This window comes from Eumetopias jubatus, unplaced genomic scaffold, assembly GCF_037043125.1.
Source record: "Eumetopias jubatus isolate StellerSeaLion01/CBP00866 unplaced genomic scaffold, mEumJub1_p1.0 scaffold_4, whole genome shotgun sequence".
In the NCBI taxonomy this organism is placed as follows: Eukaryota; Metazoa; Chordata; class Mammalia; order Carnivora; family Otariidae; genus Eumetopias; species Eumetopias jubatus.
This window is the reverse complement of record NW_028274810.1, coordinates 16,318,119-16,338,541: the sequence shown is the minus strand read 5'-3', so window position 1 is coordinate 16,338,541 and position 20,423 is coordinate 16,318,119. Positions and strand designations below refer to the sequence as shown.

The window sequence follows — 20,423 nt, the reverse complement described above, 5'->3', positions numbered from 1 at the left end:
TGCCTTACTTTGTAAGACATTAGATCTTGTCAACTAAGAAAATTGATCCACATCAGAGGCCCATGGCAACAGCACTGTCATCTAAAGGCATCAATTTTCCATCCGTTACTCAGTGCTATTTATGAAGAAGGTTAATACATTTAAATTTGTGATTTTGATAGTCTCAGAAAACAAATATAGCCCGATGGTAATAATAAGTCCTAGAGTATATAGGGTGCTATAAATTTTTGGTTTATTGATGCTGTGACTAAACAAATTGCTAACAAAATATGTTTTAACTATAATATTATGAAAACATGCCATTTAACTATGAATCTTCACAACATGAAAAACAACTATGTAATCTGGTGTTACATATTGCACTCATAATCACTTTTTTGGCACTAGGTAGAAGAAAACTATGAATACATTTACTGAATCCACCGATGCTATAAATGCCTTTGGATAATTTTTCTACCAAGAAAGCTACATTTCAGAACACTTTGTGTTCCTGATTCCTTTTAACACAGCTTAGTCTTAGTACTTGCATTAAAGATTTTCTTTCCTCTTTCTCCCTTCATGCTCAAATCTACAATCACCAATGATCATGCAAGGTGGGGAAAAGGGAAGGAAAAGATGTTGGTTTAAAAAACTAAGTGAGAGAATACTTTTAAGAGAAAATTATCTTTCCTTTATAACATCTTGATTGGCCTGTTGTTGTAGAAAGATATCCCTTAAGATTATGCAGGATGGTCCAGGAGTGAAGAAAAGAGAATTAAATTGTTCTATGCAAGAAGTAAGAAGTTTTTGTGGAAGTGGGGCGGGGGAAGGTGGTGTCTGAGAACATAGTAGAAACTGGGGGAAGAGATAAAAGAGTTTGAAGAGAGAAAGAGGTTCAAGGCAGGAGATGAGAGAACAGATGGTTATGCAGAAATCCGAAGTTGTGGGCATAGCTATTGATCTTAAAGAAAAGGGGTAGTTAATATTCTATTTTAAATTGCTTGCTGGGCTCTGCTGCAATATCACACAAACCTGACATCAACCTCCAAGTCACTGGTAAAAGTCTACAGTATATTTCATAGAAATCAGAAAAAAACTCTTCCCTTCAAGTTAACCAAAATCAGAGAGAAGGGAATATCCACAAAAGATGAAACAAAGAAGAAGCAGAATTTGGTGGAAGCAGAAAACGTGAGCAAGAGGTGACCAGATGAGGGGTGCTTGGGTGGCTCAGTCGTTAGGCTTCTGCCTTCAGCTCAGGTCATGATCCTGAGGTCCTGGGATCAAGCCCCTCATCGAGCCCCACATCGGGCTCCCTGCTCGGCAGGAAGCCTGCTTCTCCCTCTCCCACTCCCCCTGCTTGTGTTCCCTCTCTCACTGTGTCTTTCTCTGTCGAATAAATAAATAAATAATCTTAAAAAAAAAAAAAATAAGAGGTGACCAGATGAAATGAAAGCAGGGCTGCCAGATAGAATAAAGGACACCCACTTAAATTTTAATTTATGATAACAAACTTTTTTGCAATAAGTATATCTCAAATATTGCTGGGACATACTAATACTTAAAACAATTAGTATTATTATTTACTAAATCTAGCACCCCTGAATGCAAGCCTCTTCCAGTGAAAAATCCTTAGCCAGCTTGTGTTTCTCTTTCTAACTTGCGATGGGGTTTCAGATCAGTTTTATTTAAATTCATTAAACAAAATTCCCCACCTTCCAGCAGACAGGAGGACCTGAGGAATTCCAGACAAGTGAATAATACTAAACTTATCAATTTACCTTGTTACTAGCTATTAATCTGTATTAACCTAGTCATCTATTTCCTATGTCTTTTTGGTATGGTCATAGCACTTTGAAATGGGGACTACCCTCCCAGTGAATTTTGCCTCCTATGCTACAGAAAGAATAAAAAGTAAACACCAGAAGTAGGCTGCTTTTTCTGGCATTATAGACGATTAGATACTCTGAACAACCCTTGCAACTGAATCAACTGAAACACAGGGTAAAATGTTTCTTAAAATATTTTAAATGCATCACTGAGCTGTCACAAAGGAATCTTACAGAATCCAAAAATGAAATGAGAGCAGGAACTCTAGGTGGTAAGCAAATATGAAACTCTGCATGGAGAGTTTGTACTAAATCCTAGAGACACGTTTAATAAAACTGCAGAGTGCACGGCTGGTGGGGGGTGGTGGAGCGTGTAAATCCTAGCTACTACCCAAGGTAAGGCATCAAATGGAAGACCCTGCACAAAGCTGAGATCATACAGGCCAACACCCTCAGAAAAAGTAATAAAAAACAAACCCCTCCATGCTGAAAGTGATAGTCCACCTCTATCTTGACACTAGGTGGAAAAGGAAAAAATATTCTCCTTGAAATCTCATAACCATTGTGTTCTCACAGGTTCACAGTCTCAATTCACATCAACACTGTGGTCCAAACACCCAAGCAGAGAATTTAAAGTGGTCCCAGCGGACTTCTGAAAAAGAACAATGACAGCAGTGTGAAATTGTTGAATCTCCCCCCAAACTCATCCTGAAACCTAACCAAACAAAAAAGCCTGGCAAAAGCTCACCACCAGAAGAAGACGCATCCAAGTAGAAATCTGGGGGCAGGTGTGAGGGCCACCTGGTGAAGCTGAGAGGAGCCCTCCCAGGCTTCAAGTCTCGGTGCAAGTACTAACAGTGGGGATGGGAGAGGACCAACACTGCTACAGTGGTCTCAGCTATCTCAGATTCCTTTCAGAATCTCAGAAATACTCCGTTCTTCCTCCCCCACACCCCAGTGCCTTCCACTGGCACACCCGTGAGAAGCCAGCTGATATGGGAAGCTGTGTCAGCTTCCTACACTACAGAGCAAAGCAGGGAGGGATGAAGAATGGGGCCACGGGCCATCAGGCAAGCCACCCCTTTCCCTGCAGCTGTGGGGCAACACTTGTCAAAGAGTGACTGTGAGGGGCAGAGCCTCTGACGACTACATTGAACTCATCAGGTTTGAGGTCATTTGGTACTGCAGCACAGCCTTGGCAGGCACAGAAATTGGTATGAGAAGGGGAACTCTGCTAATAAGAAAAATACCCTCAATGGGTGGCCCTGGCTTTGTGCTCAGTTGGTCAGCAGGAGAGGCTAGAATGGCAAATCCATTTTATACATAAGGGAGCCTTTGGTGGAGCTGTCACTACAAGAACCTGGAAGGCAGCGCATGTATCTAGTGAATTTATAATCCTAGCAGGAAATTTCAGAGGAAAAAAATGGTAGCTCTATGTTTTGGTTACGATTGGCTGCATTCAATAAGATGCCACAGGGAAGAAAGGAGCTCGGAGATTTGGTTGGCTTTCAGAAAAGGATGAAAGAGAACAGAGTCCGCAAATTCAGGGATCTGTACAGTACAGGAGGCAACCGCCTCTCAACCCCAAGAGTAAAAGGTAACATTGAGCAAGTTTTGGCATAACAAAGGCCTATTAAAGCTCAGCTTTGGGTCAAACGTCTGGCCAAGTTATGGACATCTAAATTCAGAGATCAAATCCTTCAAAATGATAATGGTGGCAGGGAGTAGAGGTTGAATTAGCAGTGTGGTAATCAATAAACACTTTCATTGGAACATTGGCTCAGGGAAAAGGTATTGTGCCTATCTGGGATTTGGGGTTGTTTTTTTAAACACAGATACTAAGATCAGAAGATGGTGACCAATTTTTTGTAAATTTGAAAAACATGAAACATATCAATCCCTGGGGGAGGGGAAAGTCCTTACCAACAATAACTGAAGAAATAGAAAATCTGAATATTCCTATAACCATTATATAAACTTAATTAATATTTTAAAACCTCCCCCAAAAGAAAAGTAGGCCCTGAGAGCTTCAGAGACAAATTCTACCAAATATTCAAGTAAAAAATAACTCTAATCTTTCATAAACTCTTCTAGAAAACATAAAAAGAAATGTTACCCAGTTCATATTCTAAAGCTGCCATAATTCCATACCCAACCCAGACAAAGACAGCACAAGAAAGAAATCAATTACCCAGGTCGGGGTAAACTCATGAACAAAAATGTAAATATTCTAAGGAAAATATTATAACTCTGAATCCCAAAATGTGTAAAATGATCATGTAACATGACCAAGTTGGTTTTCCTTCTCAGGAATGAAAGGTTGTCTTAAAATTAAACATCAAGTAATCTAAATGATCATTCCAATAGATATAAGAAAAGCATTCAATAATATTCAATATCCACTCATGATTTTAAAAAGAAAAACTAAAGAAACTGGAAATTGAAAGTCTCTAACTTATCAAAGGATATCTAAAAATAACTGACAGCAAAGCATATTAGGACTCTCTCTGCCCCTCCCCACTGTTCGTGTGCTCTCTCTCTCTCTAAAATAAATAAAAGAAATAAATCTTTTAAGAAAAGTATAATTATAAAGGCAGGCATTAGAATAAAATATATTAAAAACTATAATTTTTAAAATAATAGCCTCCACATTGAAAATTTATCTAAATATAACATTCATATGTACATTTTGCTTGGTATCTCCCCCGCCCCTTCCCCCCCTTCTCGGGGACTCTGCTAAATGTAGTGCTTTCCAGCATTTTACTGTCATGCACTCTCTGGTACAAGACATGGATGGCTATTTAATACGGCATCTATTTAACATTGCACTAGAGATTTTAGCCTGGAAAGTAAGACAAGAAAAATATACCAAAAACGGATTTGAAGGGAATAAATACGTCAGTACTTGCATCTCCTATGATTGTCTACATAGAAATCCAAAACAGCAGCAAATTATTAGTAACAGAGTTTAACAGTTCCTTTTTACAAAGCCCATATGAAAATGCCAATTGCGTTGCTCTACACCCTTATCAATCAGTCAAGAAATCATAATTTTTTAAGATACTTTTTTTTTAAAAAAGATTCATTTAGCTAGGGAAAATAACAAAAGATGTAAAATGTTTTACTGAAAAAAAAATATAAAACTTTACTGCAAGACTGTGAGAGACCTAAACGAATGGAGAGATAGGCAAGATTCTTGGATAGAAAGATTTAATACCATAATGAAGTTAATTCTCACCAAAATGATCTTTAGAGTCACTTATATACTTTTCAGAGCCCCAAAATATTGTTCAGAGAAACATGCAAAAGGAAAACAACTAGGAAGAGGAAAGTTAACACAAATGTCAGGGTAGTTTCCTTTGGGTGGGGCTGAGAATTAAATTCAGAAGGGGTTCATAGGAGGCTTCTGAGATCTTAGTTTCTGTTCCTTAAACCGAGACACAGCTACACAGGTCTTTATTATTTTTCATTAAACTTTACATTTACATTTTGTACACTTTTGTGTATATGTTTCCAAATTGAGATTTTAAAAATAATATTAGTAAATAATTTGCCCAAATTGTCTACCAGCCTATAGTTCCCCAAAAATTCCTGGTAATGTTAACCTATTAGACTTGGTAAGTACCAAAAGGGTCAACACTTCTTGTTCTTCATCCTATTTTCCATTGTCTAGTATAGTACCTGGGATGGAAAAATAGCTCCATAAATATTTTTTTAATGAGTGAATAAACAAAGCCTCATTAATCCTCTATACTGGCATGCATCCATGCCAAAGCCAATTATTCTCATCCTTAGAACTATGCTTCGTATTCATGTATCTCTAAGCCCTGCTGGTGTTCCTATTATTTCCTGCCCACTGTCTACTGGATTTCCTCTCTGCTGAAATGCTTGACTCACTTCCTCATATATGTTTAATGAAGCTGTCAGCAAAACACTTTTTCATCAGACAGCCAGGCTTAAGTTTTACTTAAGCATGCTTTATTAGCATGCCTAATTCTACTTCCAGAAAACACAGTTAATTAAACTACCAAATCTGTGAGTGTGGCCTGTAATCACTTTTGGCATTTAGTAGCATTTACACACCAAGGGAAATTGGGGAACCCAACTCCTCTGCTGGGACTTGAGTAGCATGGCAAGAGCTGGGGTTTATCCATGAAGAAGGAGCTGAGGCAGTAGTTGGACCACTGTAGGAGCTTGGGCTCAGACACCAGCAGCAACAGTGACTGGAGCCCATTCACTGTAGCCTCTGGCAACAAACACCTGAGGCTCTGGGCTCTGGGCTCTGGGCTCAGTCCCCACGAAAAGCTACCATTGGATTGTATTTCTCCCTAGGAAGTTAGTGCATTTTTTAAAAAGAGAGTCATGGTACCCTCCATACTTCCCAGGGGCTCATGTTCATGAGTGGCTTTGGGATGGGGTGTCTTCTGATAACCTTGACAGAGTACATCAAGCAAGTTGGGGATTTCTAGGCCTTTTGGGGAGAAACTGGGAGTCTGGGGCAGATGTGGCAAAGTTGACACATATCCAGACTAGCCCACTCTCAGACAGCCACAGAGATCGGAGTCTATGAGGTTTCTCCTCCTACCATTCCTCCCCAAGCTTCCCTCCAGGTTCCAAGGCTACATATGTAAATTGAGTTTCCGTAGTAGGGCCCAAAACTCCCTAAGGAAGATATGCAGATTAATCTCTAAATATAGTTCTGGGCTAATTAGATACAGAAACATAACAAATTCAGAGTAGGAAAGTAAACTTCAGAGAATTCTAGTTCTTGGGTCTCAATTGCTTCCCAAGGTGGTTTACGCCAGAATCATGACGTTGAGGCCCCTTCTTGCCTCCAACAAAATGTCTTCCAAACAGCACCAGCAGTTTATGACCCTGGTGATGGAATTCAGGTGGTACCCCTTTGCCTGACAATCCACGCTGCTCTTGCCCCTAAAGATGTGTAGCTTTGACTATGGTCATGCAACCCCTCTTAGCCTCTCTTTTCTCATTTGTAAAATGGGGATCACAAGGCCCTCCTTGTAGGGTTGTTGAGAGGGTTAAGGATATGACATATATGAGATGAGTTGCACAGAGTAGGTACCCAATAAACAGGAGGTATCTCTATTAATATTATCCTTATTATTCCATTACCCTTTTACATTGCTTTCTGGCCTTGCAGAGATGATCTCTCCCTTCCTTCCCATAAGGAAGGAGGAGACTTAATGAGATATAATGAGACTTAAGCATTGACTTGACCCTGAAATCAGAATATTCTGGGTTCCAATTATGATTCTACCAATTAAGAGGGCTGTGACCTTAAGCAAATCTTCTTGAAATCCATTGGAATAATAATAGTCCCAGCCTCAAAAAATCCTTATCAGCTAATTCATGGAATCAGTTTGCTAGATTTTCTGAAAACAATAATAATTATTATTATTCCCTTAATTCCTCAACTCTAATTCCTAGTATCCCAATGCAGATATTTATACTAAGAAACAAATTATTAACAGATTGAACCCTAAGAATTAGGGTTATTTGTAAACCAAGAGAAAGTTCTTGTTAGTGGGAACACCAGAAAGATACTTTTGAACAGGAGGCTCTCCTGGCCTCATGGGTCCCTCTCTCCATACCCACATGCTTGAGAGCACAGCTTCAGAACTGCTTCTGATGTCCAGGAGGAGCCTGACACCTGCTCTGGACACTTAGAGACCAAAAAGACTGTTCCTGCTCATATTCTTAGACGAGTACAACAGGGGTTATTAAGCAATTATATCCTTGATATGATCCTCTCTTCAACTTTTTTTTTTGACAGTTGTTCCCTCTTCTCTTAATTTGGCAATTTAACATCTCTAATTAAAGATACTTCTGTACCCCAGAACCATTGTGAGTGTATCTTGCATATCTACCCTGGGGACACATAGGGTATTGCCAAGGCTCACTTTGTGCAGTGCCCCTGTGCCTTGTGGGAGAGATGTTGCAGGGGGTTTGGCGGTGTCTTTGAGGCTGTTTGAGGGCAGGCTGATCTGCCTGAGCAACAACATGGACTCCTTTTTTTTTTAAGAGTTTATTTATTTATTTATTTATTTGACACAGAGAGAGAGCACAAGTAGGCAGAGTGGCAGGCAGAGGGACAGGGAGAAGCAGGCTAAGCAGGGAGTCCAATGTGGGACTCCATCCCAGAACCCTGGGATCATGACCTGAGCAGGAGGCAGATGCTTAACTGACAGAGCCACCCATGCGCCCCAACAACAGTGATTCTTACAGCACTTTTCTTTCACAGTAAAATTCCTTAACATTTGTAATAAACTAATTTGGAGACCATCTATTTATTGACTATACACACACACACACACACACACACACACACACACACACACACAATGGATATCGCCTCCATGATGCTGGATTTAGTCACCACAACATGCCCAGCACCTAGCACCATACTGCCCACCAAGTATGTACTTAATAAATATCTACTGAATAAATGAGCAAACAAAGTTTCCAATGGAAGGAGGTTCTTTATGTCCCTCTTTCTTTATGTTTCCTCTTTCCTCTTTTAGGATTTTAAGGGCCAATAATTCAGAACTATTGAAAAAGAGGGAAAGAAAAGGAATCAGGCAGCTTTATTACTTACATAACTGGATTGAAGCATGTGGCCTAGATGTAAAACTACAATGACTTACCGCACCCACCCCTCATCCCCAGCTGAGCCATCAGAGGCCTCCCTGACTGGGTCAGGGTAAACGGTATATAGCAGAAAGCAGATCAAAATAAGTCTGTTCTATAAACAGGTGGCTCCAAAAGACACTGAAAAGTGGAGGGTGGCTGGCAGAGCCACAGGTATGAGTGCCTCCCAAAGGCAATCAATAATTGCCTCCTCCCACCACCCCCGCCCCCCACGCATGGGGAGAAATGACTGGAGTGATGGATTAAGAACAACGCCAGATGCATCATTCCAAATTGGAAAGACCTTCCTCCATCAGATCAGCAAGCTGTCAGCATGGGTCCAGTGAGCCCCAGACTGTGGTCATGATGCTGAGCCTACAAAGGGCCAGCGAACTCATTGTGACAGGTAATCAAGAGAGGATCGTCCAAAAGAAGATGGGACCTGGGCTGTCCCATCAGAAGACAAGGAGGATGAGGCTTTCATGCTGTGAGTCCTCAGTGCCATCAGAGACGGAAACACACACACACACACACACACACACACACACACACACACACAGCACTATCACTTTTCTTAGAACCCTGCCTAGCCAGCTTGGAAAGTGTCCCCAGGTTTCCATGTAAATAGCACTGGAGCAGTTGAGAGAATGGCCCCATCCTGAAGGTCAAATGACAGCTTAGGCTTATCTGGAAATGGGACTCTTATCAAACATCCCTGAGGGGTGGGGAGGGAGCAGGGCAGGTCCTACATACTGTCCAGAAGCTTTCCTCAGCCCCCGTTCCCTGTACCTCTCTCTCATTTCCTTCCCTCCCTTCTGGCACAAGGTCCCCCCCACAAAGTTCCCAGTACTCTCATTTTCTCTAGCTTCCCAGAGCCCACTCAGATCTGCTCTCCCTGAAGTGTCCCCCAAATCACAAAATTAGCTCTCCCTTTTTCCCATCATTATTCTCATCCCCAAAACTCAGTCTCCCTCAGGAAAGCTAAACTGGGTATTGAGATGAAGACCTCTCATTGAATTAACTCACACAAAAGCTCCCCCCTTTTTTTTTTTTTGTCCAAAACACAACTAAGTAGAATTTTGCCAAAGGTGTGTCCCTTTTTTGGCTCTGCACATAGTCACCTCTGAACGTAATTTCTGGAATGCTGTCGCAAGTAGCAATCTCATGGGAAACTAGCCTTGGCGGATGCTGAAACTAGCCTTGGGCTGAAGCTGATACAGAAGACCCCAGAAAAGAAGATGAAAGGAATCTGGGTCCTAGAGGACACAACTGAGCTGTTGATTATAACATGCCTGGAGCCTGCCCTTTTCTTCCTATAGATTTCTCCTTATGTAATATAGGAATTTCTTATTGTTTAAAGGTCAGGATTAGGAGAAAGTGAGTAAACCAAGCAAGTGCAAGATCAAATTCTGTTCTCATTTAAAATTTTGATATTTTGTTCATCATGGATTTTTTTCATTAAAGCTGATATTTTAAAACACTACATTAAAATGGTATAAATCTTGTATTACTGTTTTTTGGTGCCCCCCTCCCAAATGTGCACCCAAAGCAAGTCCCTCAGCTGCCCCCCTCAAGTCCTGACCGTGCTACTTTAAATTGTAATTTTTGTTACTTGCAGCCAAAATCACCTTCAAAGTGGAAAAAAAAATGAAGAGTTTGATAAAAAGCTGTCAGGGATATTGGTTATCCATATGGGATAAATGTTTGAGTGAGATGCTACCTTCAGACAGACCCCAGGAAAAGCCCATATGCCAGCACTGCATTGAGGGAGAGAGGAAGAGCAAATGCATGGAGGGGAGTTACTGAGCTGGCCACAGCTTTGCAACCAACACAGCTCATTGCTGGGTCTCACAGGATGCTCCAAAAAGGCCATATGAAACCACTGGATCTTGGAACACCATGGGAGGAGGACAGACAAGCAACCTAAGGCTGCCTTTCCTCTTCCCCTCTTCTCTTTCTTGACAGAAGTCCACCTGCTAGGGCTTTTACTCTCTTACACTTCCTGGTTATGCCCCCTCCAGGCAGCCACTGGAGAAATCTGAGCCTCCACAGACCCCTGGAAAATGGCCTCTGTCACATGGCCAGTGATCTAGCGCTTCCATATACCCTAGAATGCCCCAACTCCACGTCCCAGCTCAGTCCCGTCTTTCACAGGCATTTCTAGCTCCATTTAAGCCTTACAGGTTGCCAGGGCTAGAGGGACAAAAAGATGGAAATGTGTTATCCTGTATTAGAGTCTCTGGTATCTGTGTGCTTAATCTTTCATATTTTCAATTAAATCATGAGGAAATAATTATGCAAACCAAATTTCACCATCCATAGGGAAATGATTAGTTTATTATCCTTGAGAGGTTTGTACCAGGGCATCTAAATCTTTAGATAAGGAGCTAATTTAATTTTGGTCCCCCTTCTGCTAAGATTTCATACTCTGGGGTAATATATCAAAAAAAAGAGAGAGAGAGAGACAGAGAGACACAGAGAGAGAACATGTGAGATCTCTGGGTCAAGAAAATTAGCATGATTATTAATAAACAGAAAGTTGACCGTTTTTACCTCAAGAGTCTACAAAGTTCTTTCTCACATACATTTACTCTTAAAGAACACACATTTATTCTTAAAGGTAATACAAAGCAAAAATTCCAAAAACCAAACACCTAAGTTATACTTGAGGCCAACTGTTTTAGGAAAGGTCTTTATTTTTATATGTTTATATTACCAAATTTATAACACCTTGCATCATAGAGTTTTCAGGCTGAAAGAGACCAGTGCACAGAACTTCACTCATTTCAGAGGTGACATGAAAGCTCCACACAGAGCTTGGTGAAGCCCACTCAGCTGGTTAGTAGCCCAGCCGGGGCGAGAACCCGGGTTTTCTATTTTAATCCAGCATTCTCTCCGTTACAGTATACTGTCTCCATTCCCGACATCTAGTCATTTAAAAATTAATTTTAATTAACTTAGATTCTAGGGGCGCCTGGGTGGCTCAGTTGGTTAAGTGTCTGACTCCTGATCTCAGTTCCGGTCGTGGTCTCAGAGTGAGTTCGAGCCCCACATTGGGCTCCACACTGGGTGTGGAGCCTACTTAAAAAAAAAAAAAATAGATTCTAGCACTTCCCACGTTATATGGATTTTTTTTAAAGATGCTATTTATTTATTTGTCAGAGAGAGCACAAGCAGGGGGAGCGGCAGGCAGAGGGAGAAGCGGGTTTCCTGCTGAGCAGGAAGCCCGATTCAGGACTCCATCCCAGGACCCTGAGATCATGACCTGAGCCGAAGGCAGACGCTTAACTGACTGAGCCACCCAGGAGTCCCATGTTATATGGAAATTTTCATATTCTTTTTTTCATGTCTGTCTTTATAACAGACTGCGAGCTCTGAGAAGTACATATTATTTATTTTTTTATATATGCCTAATGCCTAGCAAAGGCTCTTTGATGTATTTAGCACACAACAAAAACTTGCTGAATTGATTGCTCAGTTCTCAGTGATACCATGAATACTTGCTGCTGGTGCTTCCCATCAACATCTAGTATGTTCTGGGTTGATTTTATGTCTTTACAATTGTCTACGTCTCACAACTTCTTTTTGTTCTCTTTATGTACTTCAAGAGGAAAAGGCAAAACCTGACCTCTTTTCTTATCCCCCAGGCTCCTCTTCTTTATTAAGCTGAAATCAAAAATATTAAACCACAAAAAGACTTTTGGTTCACACCCCTCCTCCTGTAGATAGCAATGAGGACAGATGTTCTTTCACTGGATTTGATTAATTCTTTCATAATGGAATAAAAATTAACTTCACAGAAACAGTACATACAGCCAGAGGTAATTCAATGCCTAATGAATGAAATATTACATAACCAAACAGCTTAAGTGGCTATTCTTGATTCAAAAGGCACAGCCTATTTTACAACATTTAATTTCCTTTCATTCTTTCCAATTTTGTCATTGTGTAGTAATTACTACTCTTTGAAAACCATGCCTTCCGCTCATCGCATTCCTGCCCTTGTAAACGAACCGTGCCCACCCACGCTAGACTTCGCTGGGCTTGATTTGAAAAGTCATGGCACAAAAAAGCAGGTCATCACTCCGTCTCCAGGATGCTCCTAGGCCCTCTCCTGCTTGCCCATCCCATGATTTCTCCCACTCAGTTTCCAGGTTCCTCCACACCCTGACATTTGAGGTTGGTGCCATGGCCTCATACTTTCTTAGTAATGTGGACGGATGATTCAGTTTGGACTTGCTGTCCCTCCAGGATGGAATTTCTCAGCTCTGCCTTCTTACTCCCCTCTGTGACAGCCAGCAAGCAGAACTCTGCCTCTGGCCACAGCACCCCTGGGCACACAAGCTCCAAAGAGCCCCCACCTGACAGGGGAGGGACACTGGCAGGCATCAACACTGCTCACATTCCTACTTCTGCTCATCATCTTCCCATATCTTAAATTCTCCCCCTCATCAGCTTCCCTAAAACCTTAGCCTAGAAAGCTCTGTAACCCCACACCCTGCCTCTCCCATCCTTCCCTCTCCTTGGAGAGCCTACCTCTCCCATGAGGACACCCCTGGCCCTCTGAAGGGTGGAGGGGGTGGATATGGGTGCTCCTCACTGATCTCTTCAACTTCGAGACCATTGTCCACATGCACCCTCTCATTAAAGGCCTGCTCCACCAAGGTCCTGCCTTTTGATCACTCATTCCCCTTGTCATCAACATTTTTTCCTACTTCCTGGTTACTCCCTCTCATTCATTGAAGACTTTAAGTAGCTAGATCACTAGAAATTGTTCTCACCCCACTCTGTTTCTCTGTCAGAGCTATAACTCAAAATCTCAATCTGGCCCAAGCTCTCTCCTCCCAGGTTATCTGCAATCATTCCCACTACCTCTGTTCTTCAGATCCTGTAGGACCTGTGGGCCATCAACCCATACCCTTCTCTATGCAACAGTCTCCCCTCCCGCTATGCTACTTTGATTCCCAAGTCCTAAGGGATCGCCACCTTCCCTTCCTCTCGGTGCTCTCATACCCTTGAGATACTCTGTTGAACCCTCGATGAATCGAGCTATCTGATGTTAAATACTGCTGGAGAAAATCTGGTGTGGTGTGGTAGGATTTGCTAGGCTGTCACGCACCTCTCTTCCTCTCCTTCCTCTGGCCACCTCCATGGAGTGGAAGCCAAGGGTCCGTTCTCAGTCTTCGCCTTACCTAACGTGACCTCCAACGCACCCCACATTCTGGCTTTCCTCCTACCTCACCACTGCTGCCTCCTCATCACTCTGACCTCTCACTGGAAGCTGCACCAGGCCTTGGTCTTCAGCCCGTATCTCCTCCCCCTTACCTACATGTACTGCTTAGATAACCATCCGATCTCTTGGCTTTAAATGCCATCTCCATGCTGAAGACTCCAAGATGTGTATGTCAAACCTGGATTCCAGAACTGCCCTCTTGAATTTTTGCCTAGGCTACCTCATAGGCATCTCAAATTTCATATGTCCCAAACCCAGTTCTCCACCTCCCCACCCGGCCCCACCTTTTCTGGGATTCATGCAGTCTCCCCATTTCAATAAAAGGCAGCTTCATCATTCTATCTCTCTTGGTTCAGAAACGTGACTCAACAATTTCTGTTAAACCTCTAACTCATCTGTCAGCTAATGCTGTCAGCTCTCCTTCCCAGTCTCCTCTCCATAGGAGGGCACTGGAGAGCATCACCCTCTTGATATGATATCCTTTCATCTCAACCATTCATAAGATCATTTATATGGAAACCAGTTTGCAGTGGTTCTCAGCCTTGGCTGTACATTGGAATCATCTGGGTTGTCAGCGCCTTTAAAAATTCTGGTGTCCACATCCCACCCCCAGAGATTCTTATTTAAATGGTCTGGAGTATGGCCTGAGACTTTTAAAAGCCACTCCTGGGAGAAGGCTGGGGGATGGGCTAAATGGGTGGTGTGTATTAAGGAGGGCACTTGTGATGAGCACTGGGAAAAAAACAACGTGTAAGGGAAAAAAACAATATTACACTATATGTTAAACTAGAATTTAAATAAAAATTTGGGGGAAAAAACATAAAAAATCAATAAATAAAATCCATTCCTGGCCCCCACCCACGTGGTTTTATTGTGCTGCTAAGTTTTCTAGCCACTGTGTTAGGGCTTTAAAAAGAGAGACCGGGTGAAAACCATTAGTATTAACCAGTGTTTATCAAGTAGATTTCAGAATCAGTATCACACACTAAAAATCATATCCCCAATTCAAAATAAACAATAATAAGAATTAAAACTAACCTGCTTCCCAGTACATCACTATGCTCTATTCTCGTGAACAAGCCTTATAATCTCAATCTTTACTTTCATTTTCTTTCTCATTTTTATAAGAATCTTTTTTATTCGTTTTAAATAGTGATCATTTGATGAGAAAATCTTACCACTGGCTAAAAAATTGGCCAGAATATCACCAGGTCTCAGCTCTGGATCCTCTGTGTCTTCTTTTCGAGGACAGACCTTTTTCTGCGAAATTTGAGGGAAATCAAGCTCATCACAGTTATAGGCCGGGTTGAAGGAGTTTAACAATTTAACAAGGCCAGTTTCATCACCTTGACTTTCTTTTTCAATTTTTGCTCACTTTTCTTGCAAAGTTATACAGGCCGTGGTACGCAGGCTTGACCCATCTGCAGTTTTTTTTAATGCTAAGTTAACAAGAGGAAAGAGATAATTGGGAAGTAAAGAAGAATTGCTTAAAAACACTCTAGGAGTGGTGTGGGGGAGGAAGGAGAAAGGAAGAAGCAAAGGAGGCCAGGGCCTGGCACCTTTTCTCAGTTCCCATTAGGCGGCGGGGTGGGGGGAGCAGGTAAACATCTGGTAGACTCTGTTGGGAGGGGGTACCCACATCACAACTGAATCTAACAGTTCTCTTCCCCACCCTAATTTCTATTTTCCTCTGATCGAAATTTGTAAATATTTCCACCTGTTTAATGGAATTCATGAATACTCCAGATTAACCCAAAAATACAGATTGAGTTGCCTGATTTTCTTATTAAATTCTTCTTCTGATGCTCATTGTTCCAGGGATACACCAGAGCGTGTTTATCTCAATCTGAAACCTAAATTGTGTTTCTTTCAAAACATGTCAACCAGAGTGTAAGGAAAAAAACAAACCAACATTGATTGAAACATTGAAAATTCAACACGAATCAATGAAAACAACTTCTTTAAAAAATAAAAAAAACCTAAAAGAGAATGGAGCAAACTCAATTTTGTGGTGCATTTTGCTTGTTTGTTTTATTTTATTTTTACACTTATTTTACTGCCCTTGCACTTCAAGCTGGAATTACGAGTACACTTCTCAAATTATTTTAAGCAAATGAAAAAAGATTCAACACCCTATGAAAACAAGTATCTCAAAATATCTCCTATGGTCACAACGTTCATATCTGAACATTTAACTATAATCTTACATAGGACCGGTAATACTTGTGTTTGTTTGTTTGTTTTTCCAATCGTTTGTGATTTGACTTGAAAAACATGGAATTTTTCAATTTTGTCTAAAAAAATAAGAACAAGCCTTTCTCTCCTGTGCTACAGATAAAGGACCTTCTTTGTCACCTTCTCTTCTGGAATCCCAACAGACCGACCCTACCTTCACTCCTCTAACCAAGGTAATGATGGTTTGTGCTGGAAATCTAAATCTGGCCCCAGACAGCCCAGTGATTTTCCAGGTGGACGCAAAGGGAGAAAGCGCGAAGACAGGCTGTGCCCCTCTCCCGCGCGCCTGCGGCCGGCAGAACTGGGAGAAGTCTGCCACCTAGTGGAGGATATAGGCCAAGGCTGGTTACTTGAAATCGTTTTGTGCCAGGGTTTTGTGGCTGTCAAGAACCGCTTCTATAAATGGAGTCCTGGAGCCATGCTGTACCCTTTCCTGGCTTCCTTCCCTGTCTCATCTTACTTCCCCATCCTGCCCAGGAACCCTTACCTCGTGGTCTGCTTTGGAGACCAAACCAAAACAGTCCACCACCAATAGATCCGGACACAGCAGCAAACACATTTTATTTCGAGATTATGGAGGAACATAGCAGAAGAAGCATCTAACAGATCGACAAGTAGTTACTTCTAGGGAACAGGACTAGAGTAGGAAGGGGTAGAACAGAGGACTGATGTTTTCAAATAGGTACCTGTCCATGTGCTATTTTATTTATTTTTTGACAGGAAGTAGGATTTATTGGTGGGCATGAATAGGGAGGGGACAGTGCCGAGGTTCTCATGAGTGCAGAGCCCTCCATTTGTCCAAGGGGCCACGATTAGGGATGTATTTGACCCCACAGCCATCTGGGATGAGCCACTTTTCAGCCACCATGTCTTCAAATTCGTCCACATTAAACTTAGTAAAGCCCCACTTCTTGGAGATATGGATCTTCTGGCGGCCAGGGAACTTGAACTTGGCCCTGCATAGGGCCTCAGTCACATGCTCCTTGTTCTGCAGCTTGGTACGGATGGACATGATGACTTGGCCAATGTGGACCCTGGCCACTGTGCCCTGGGGTGTTCCAAAGGCACCCCGCATACTTGTCTGCAGCCTAGATTGGAGATAGCATGAGGTCAGACCTCAGTGTCCACTGGAAAGGGCTATCTCCAAGGTCCCTTTGGGTAACCCATACAATCAACAGGCTGCACACACTTCCAAGGAGGCTACTGTTTGCAGCCATGGCACACTGGGCCCCCATGGAGAAAGAGCACAGTCGGCTTAATTGGCTGCAGACATGTGCTTTTATATAAATTTAAAACAAGCATTTAAAACATAAAGCAAACTAGAATACTGTGACAAATGGAATCAAAAGAAGAGAGCACAAACATATCTGCATAGCCTGGCCTGGGATCCAGCTTCCAATCCCTTAACTTTATTTGAACATGTCAATCATTTTTGAGTGGCAGCCATAAACTGGGATCAATTATTGCATGGGTATGAAGAGCTGAAAAATGCTCTCTGTGCAGAAAATTCACAAGTACAACTTTAATCATAATAATGGGGGATAAGTATACTTCACGCCTTGTGTTTTCACCGTGTAGGAAAAGACACACAGAATACACTGGTAATCACTGTGGCAATGGGATTTGTTAAGTAAAAACGCTCAGTACTTCATGAGGCACTACTTGATGAAGAGGTTTTATGTAGGGCGCCACTGTATAGTTTTCATTTATAGGAAGGAACGTTTTGTGTCTGGGGTTTGGCATATTGTTTGTAGCTGGGGCTAGGTAGTCTCTGGATAGTACACCATGTCCCTAATGGAACATGGCTCCAGGACTCCATTTATAGAAGCGGTTCTTGACAGCCTGAGCCACTCAGGCACCCCAGTTTATGCCTTTTAAATGGTGGTCACCAGGCTGCTGTGGGAAAAATTCCCATGACCAGCACCTTCAAAGCCCTGCTGTTGTAAGCCTGGTGTCATTATTTTACTGGTCCTGTGTTATTGTCACAACAGGCAAAAAAACAGCCTTCCTATTTCATTTTGCATTGGATAATAGAAACTAGAGTTTTGTAAGTCCTCTGTTTGAAGTCAGTAAAGCAAAGGGTAGACTATGGCAAGAAATCCTTGGAAAATACAACCTCTGGGCTGAGGCTCTTGGCCATTTGTCATGTGACTATCCATCCATCCAGGAAGGGATGAGCTTGATTGTATTAGCGTTCCCAAAGCCGGTGCTGTTTATTTCCAAAGAGATAATTTATACAGTTCAACAAACGAAGGCATGAAATAGGCTGCAAAAGTCATAAATCTATTTTCCCTCTCCCCTCTCTCTCTCTCTCTCTCGGAAATTATGCATGCTTGATACTTGCAATGCCTGTATTAGAGAACCATATTTATGGTCTTTGGTGCCCCAAATAGGCAAATCTATAATTGAGTAACATCATAAGCAATTATCAGTTATAAACAAGGATGTCAGTTCACTTCTTAGCCTAAGGGCCTGTCCACAGAGTTGTACCGAATCAACCTCTCATGCGTCTTCTGCCCAGGCCTCCTGACCCAGGGGAACTCCACTGTGGGGAATTCTGAAAAGGGGAGGGAATACCTCACCAGCAGTTACCACCTGATTGTACCATGAAAAAAAAAAAATAGGGGGCACCTGGGTGGCTCAGTTGGTTAAGCAACTGCCTTCGGCTCAGGTCATGATCCTGGAGTCCCGGGATCGAGTCTCGAATCGGGCTCCCTGCTCAGCGGGGAGCCTGCTTCTCCCTCTGACCCTCTTCCCTCTCGTGCTTTCTATCTCTCATTCTCTCTCTCTCTCTCTCTCAAATAAATAAAATCTTTAAAAAAAAAAAGCCCCACCCCTAGAGGAGAGACATTTGAGTCTTGTCCTGGCATCCTGGAGACTGAGAAACGGAGGAAGGCTCAGCTGATATGCTTCCTGCGGTAGCATTGCTCACACACTTCCCCCCCCGCTTGCCAGCCCCGCGCCACTCCAGCCAAACGCAGGGCCTGTACCTGCATCTCCTCTGCCTGAAATGCCCTCTCCAGACATTAGTATGGCCCATTCCTGTACGTCCTTTGGGTCTTTACTCAAATAGCACCTTCACAGCCAGGCCTTCTCCATCTCAAATTACAGCCTGAACCCCAGCACTGCCTTCTGCACTTACCCCCATTTACGATAGCACATATTTTACTCATTGTGTGTCTTCTCTGTCTCTTACCTCTAGGGAATCTCCATGAGGAAAGGTACTGTGTCTTTTGTTCAATGCTGTCCTCAGCCCCTAAAAGTGTCTGACACCAAGTAGGTGTTTAATAAATACCTTACTGAAATGAAAAATGAGCATATACATTCTTATGGAATAAATGGGTACTTCTGTTTTCACAGCAAACAGTGCTGCAGTGGCTGTGGCCAAGCAGCCGAGTATATGGCCAGGGGCCCACTGACAACCTGGGAACATGCACATTTGGTAAAAAAAAAAAATCAAAGTCAAAAAAACACAAAAAACAAAACTCACAAAGAACAAAAAACCATGTCCAACACCAGCCACAGGACTGTGAATGGGCATCTTCAATCACACTGGGGCCAGAAGGCAGCAGTGGGTCCAGGCTGGGGCAGCTTGGACTTCAGCTCAGCTCTGTCCTGCACGGGACAGAGAAAGCAGGTGGAACATGACAGGGCACACTCTCCCCGACAGCAGGCTAAATGAGCTCAATCCACTCCATGCTTCTCCCAACAAGGGCATACGGCAAAGCAGGGAGAGGAGGGTTGCTGCCTGCTCCTCTCCACAAATACCCACCCTCCTGTGGTGCACATCTCAACCACCACCACCAATTCCACGATAATAAAAGGGCTGGAAACATTCCTATCGGGGGAGAGGGAAACCACACCACACTTTTATACATACGCCCTGATGTACAGCTCAAAGAACAAAAGAGCACAGTATACGATCCCTGTTTGCCTGAAGATTATTCTCTTGGTGTGGATACAAGACTGAGAAATAAACCCAGCAGCATTTTGCTAACAAAGGGTCCCGGAGAGCATGATGATTGTTTCTTCCTGGCATCGGGTGGGCATTTGAGCTGGCATGCAGAAATTTCTTTGCAGTCTTACTTTCCTTATTTTTATTTTTTAAACCAGATTTTGTATTTAATTGTAATCTGCAGTGTAAAAAAAAAAAAAATGTCCAAACACTTACCAGTAAACTTACTCAGCTTTGCTTCCCACAGCTTCCAGACAAACCGATACTCCACCAAGTTGTGTCAAGAAATCCCTGGATTTGAATTCTCCCTGACACTGTGAACCCCTGGGGGTGTAAACCTAACTAGTAAATGTGGAATTTGGACATCAGGAGAAACATTATCTTATGCCAAAATGTATGACAGAGACAACTGCTGTCGCTGTTCAGGAGTCAGATGTGAAAATGATTATTCAAACTGCTGCCAGGGATAGAAACTGTACGATACAGTTGTTTTGGTTGGTTTTGTTTTTTTTTTTTTTTTTGTGGCCTATTTTTTTTCAAATGAGGA

At 42.4% G+C, this 20,423-nt stretch overlaps 1 protein-coding gene and 1 non-coding gene across 2 annotated transcripts; both read right to left on the bottom strand.

Annotated features, from left to right (window-relative positions):
• Positions 1-16,672: 16,672 nt before the first annotated feature.
• LOC148164495 (large ribosomal subunit protein uL16-like) lies at positions 16,673-17,011 on the bottom strand. Its single transcript, XM_088022929.1, has one exon. It carries the CDS (start codon positions 16,994-16,996, stop codon positions 16,694-16,696), a length of 303 nt encoding a protein of 100 aa, XP_087879055.1. The 5' UTR covers positions 16,997-17,011; the 3' UTR covers positions 16,673-16,693.
• Positions 17,012-17,056: 45 nt separating this feature from the next.
• LOC114208140 (small nucleolar RNA SNORA70) lies at positions 17,057-17,190 on the bottom strand. The gene has a single exon (XR_003608982.1). It is a non-coding gene; the product is annotated as a small nucleolar RNA SNORA70 (small nucleolar RNA).
• Between the last annotated feature and the right edge of the window lie 3,233 nt (positions 17,191-20,423).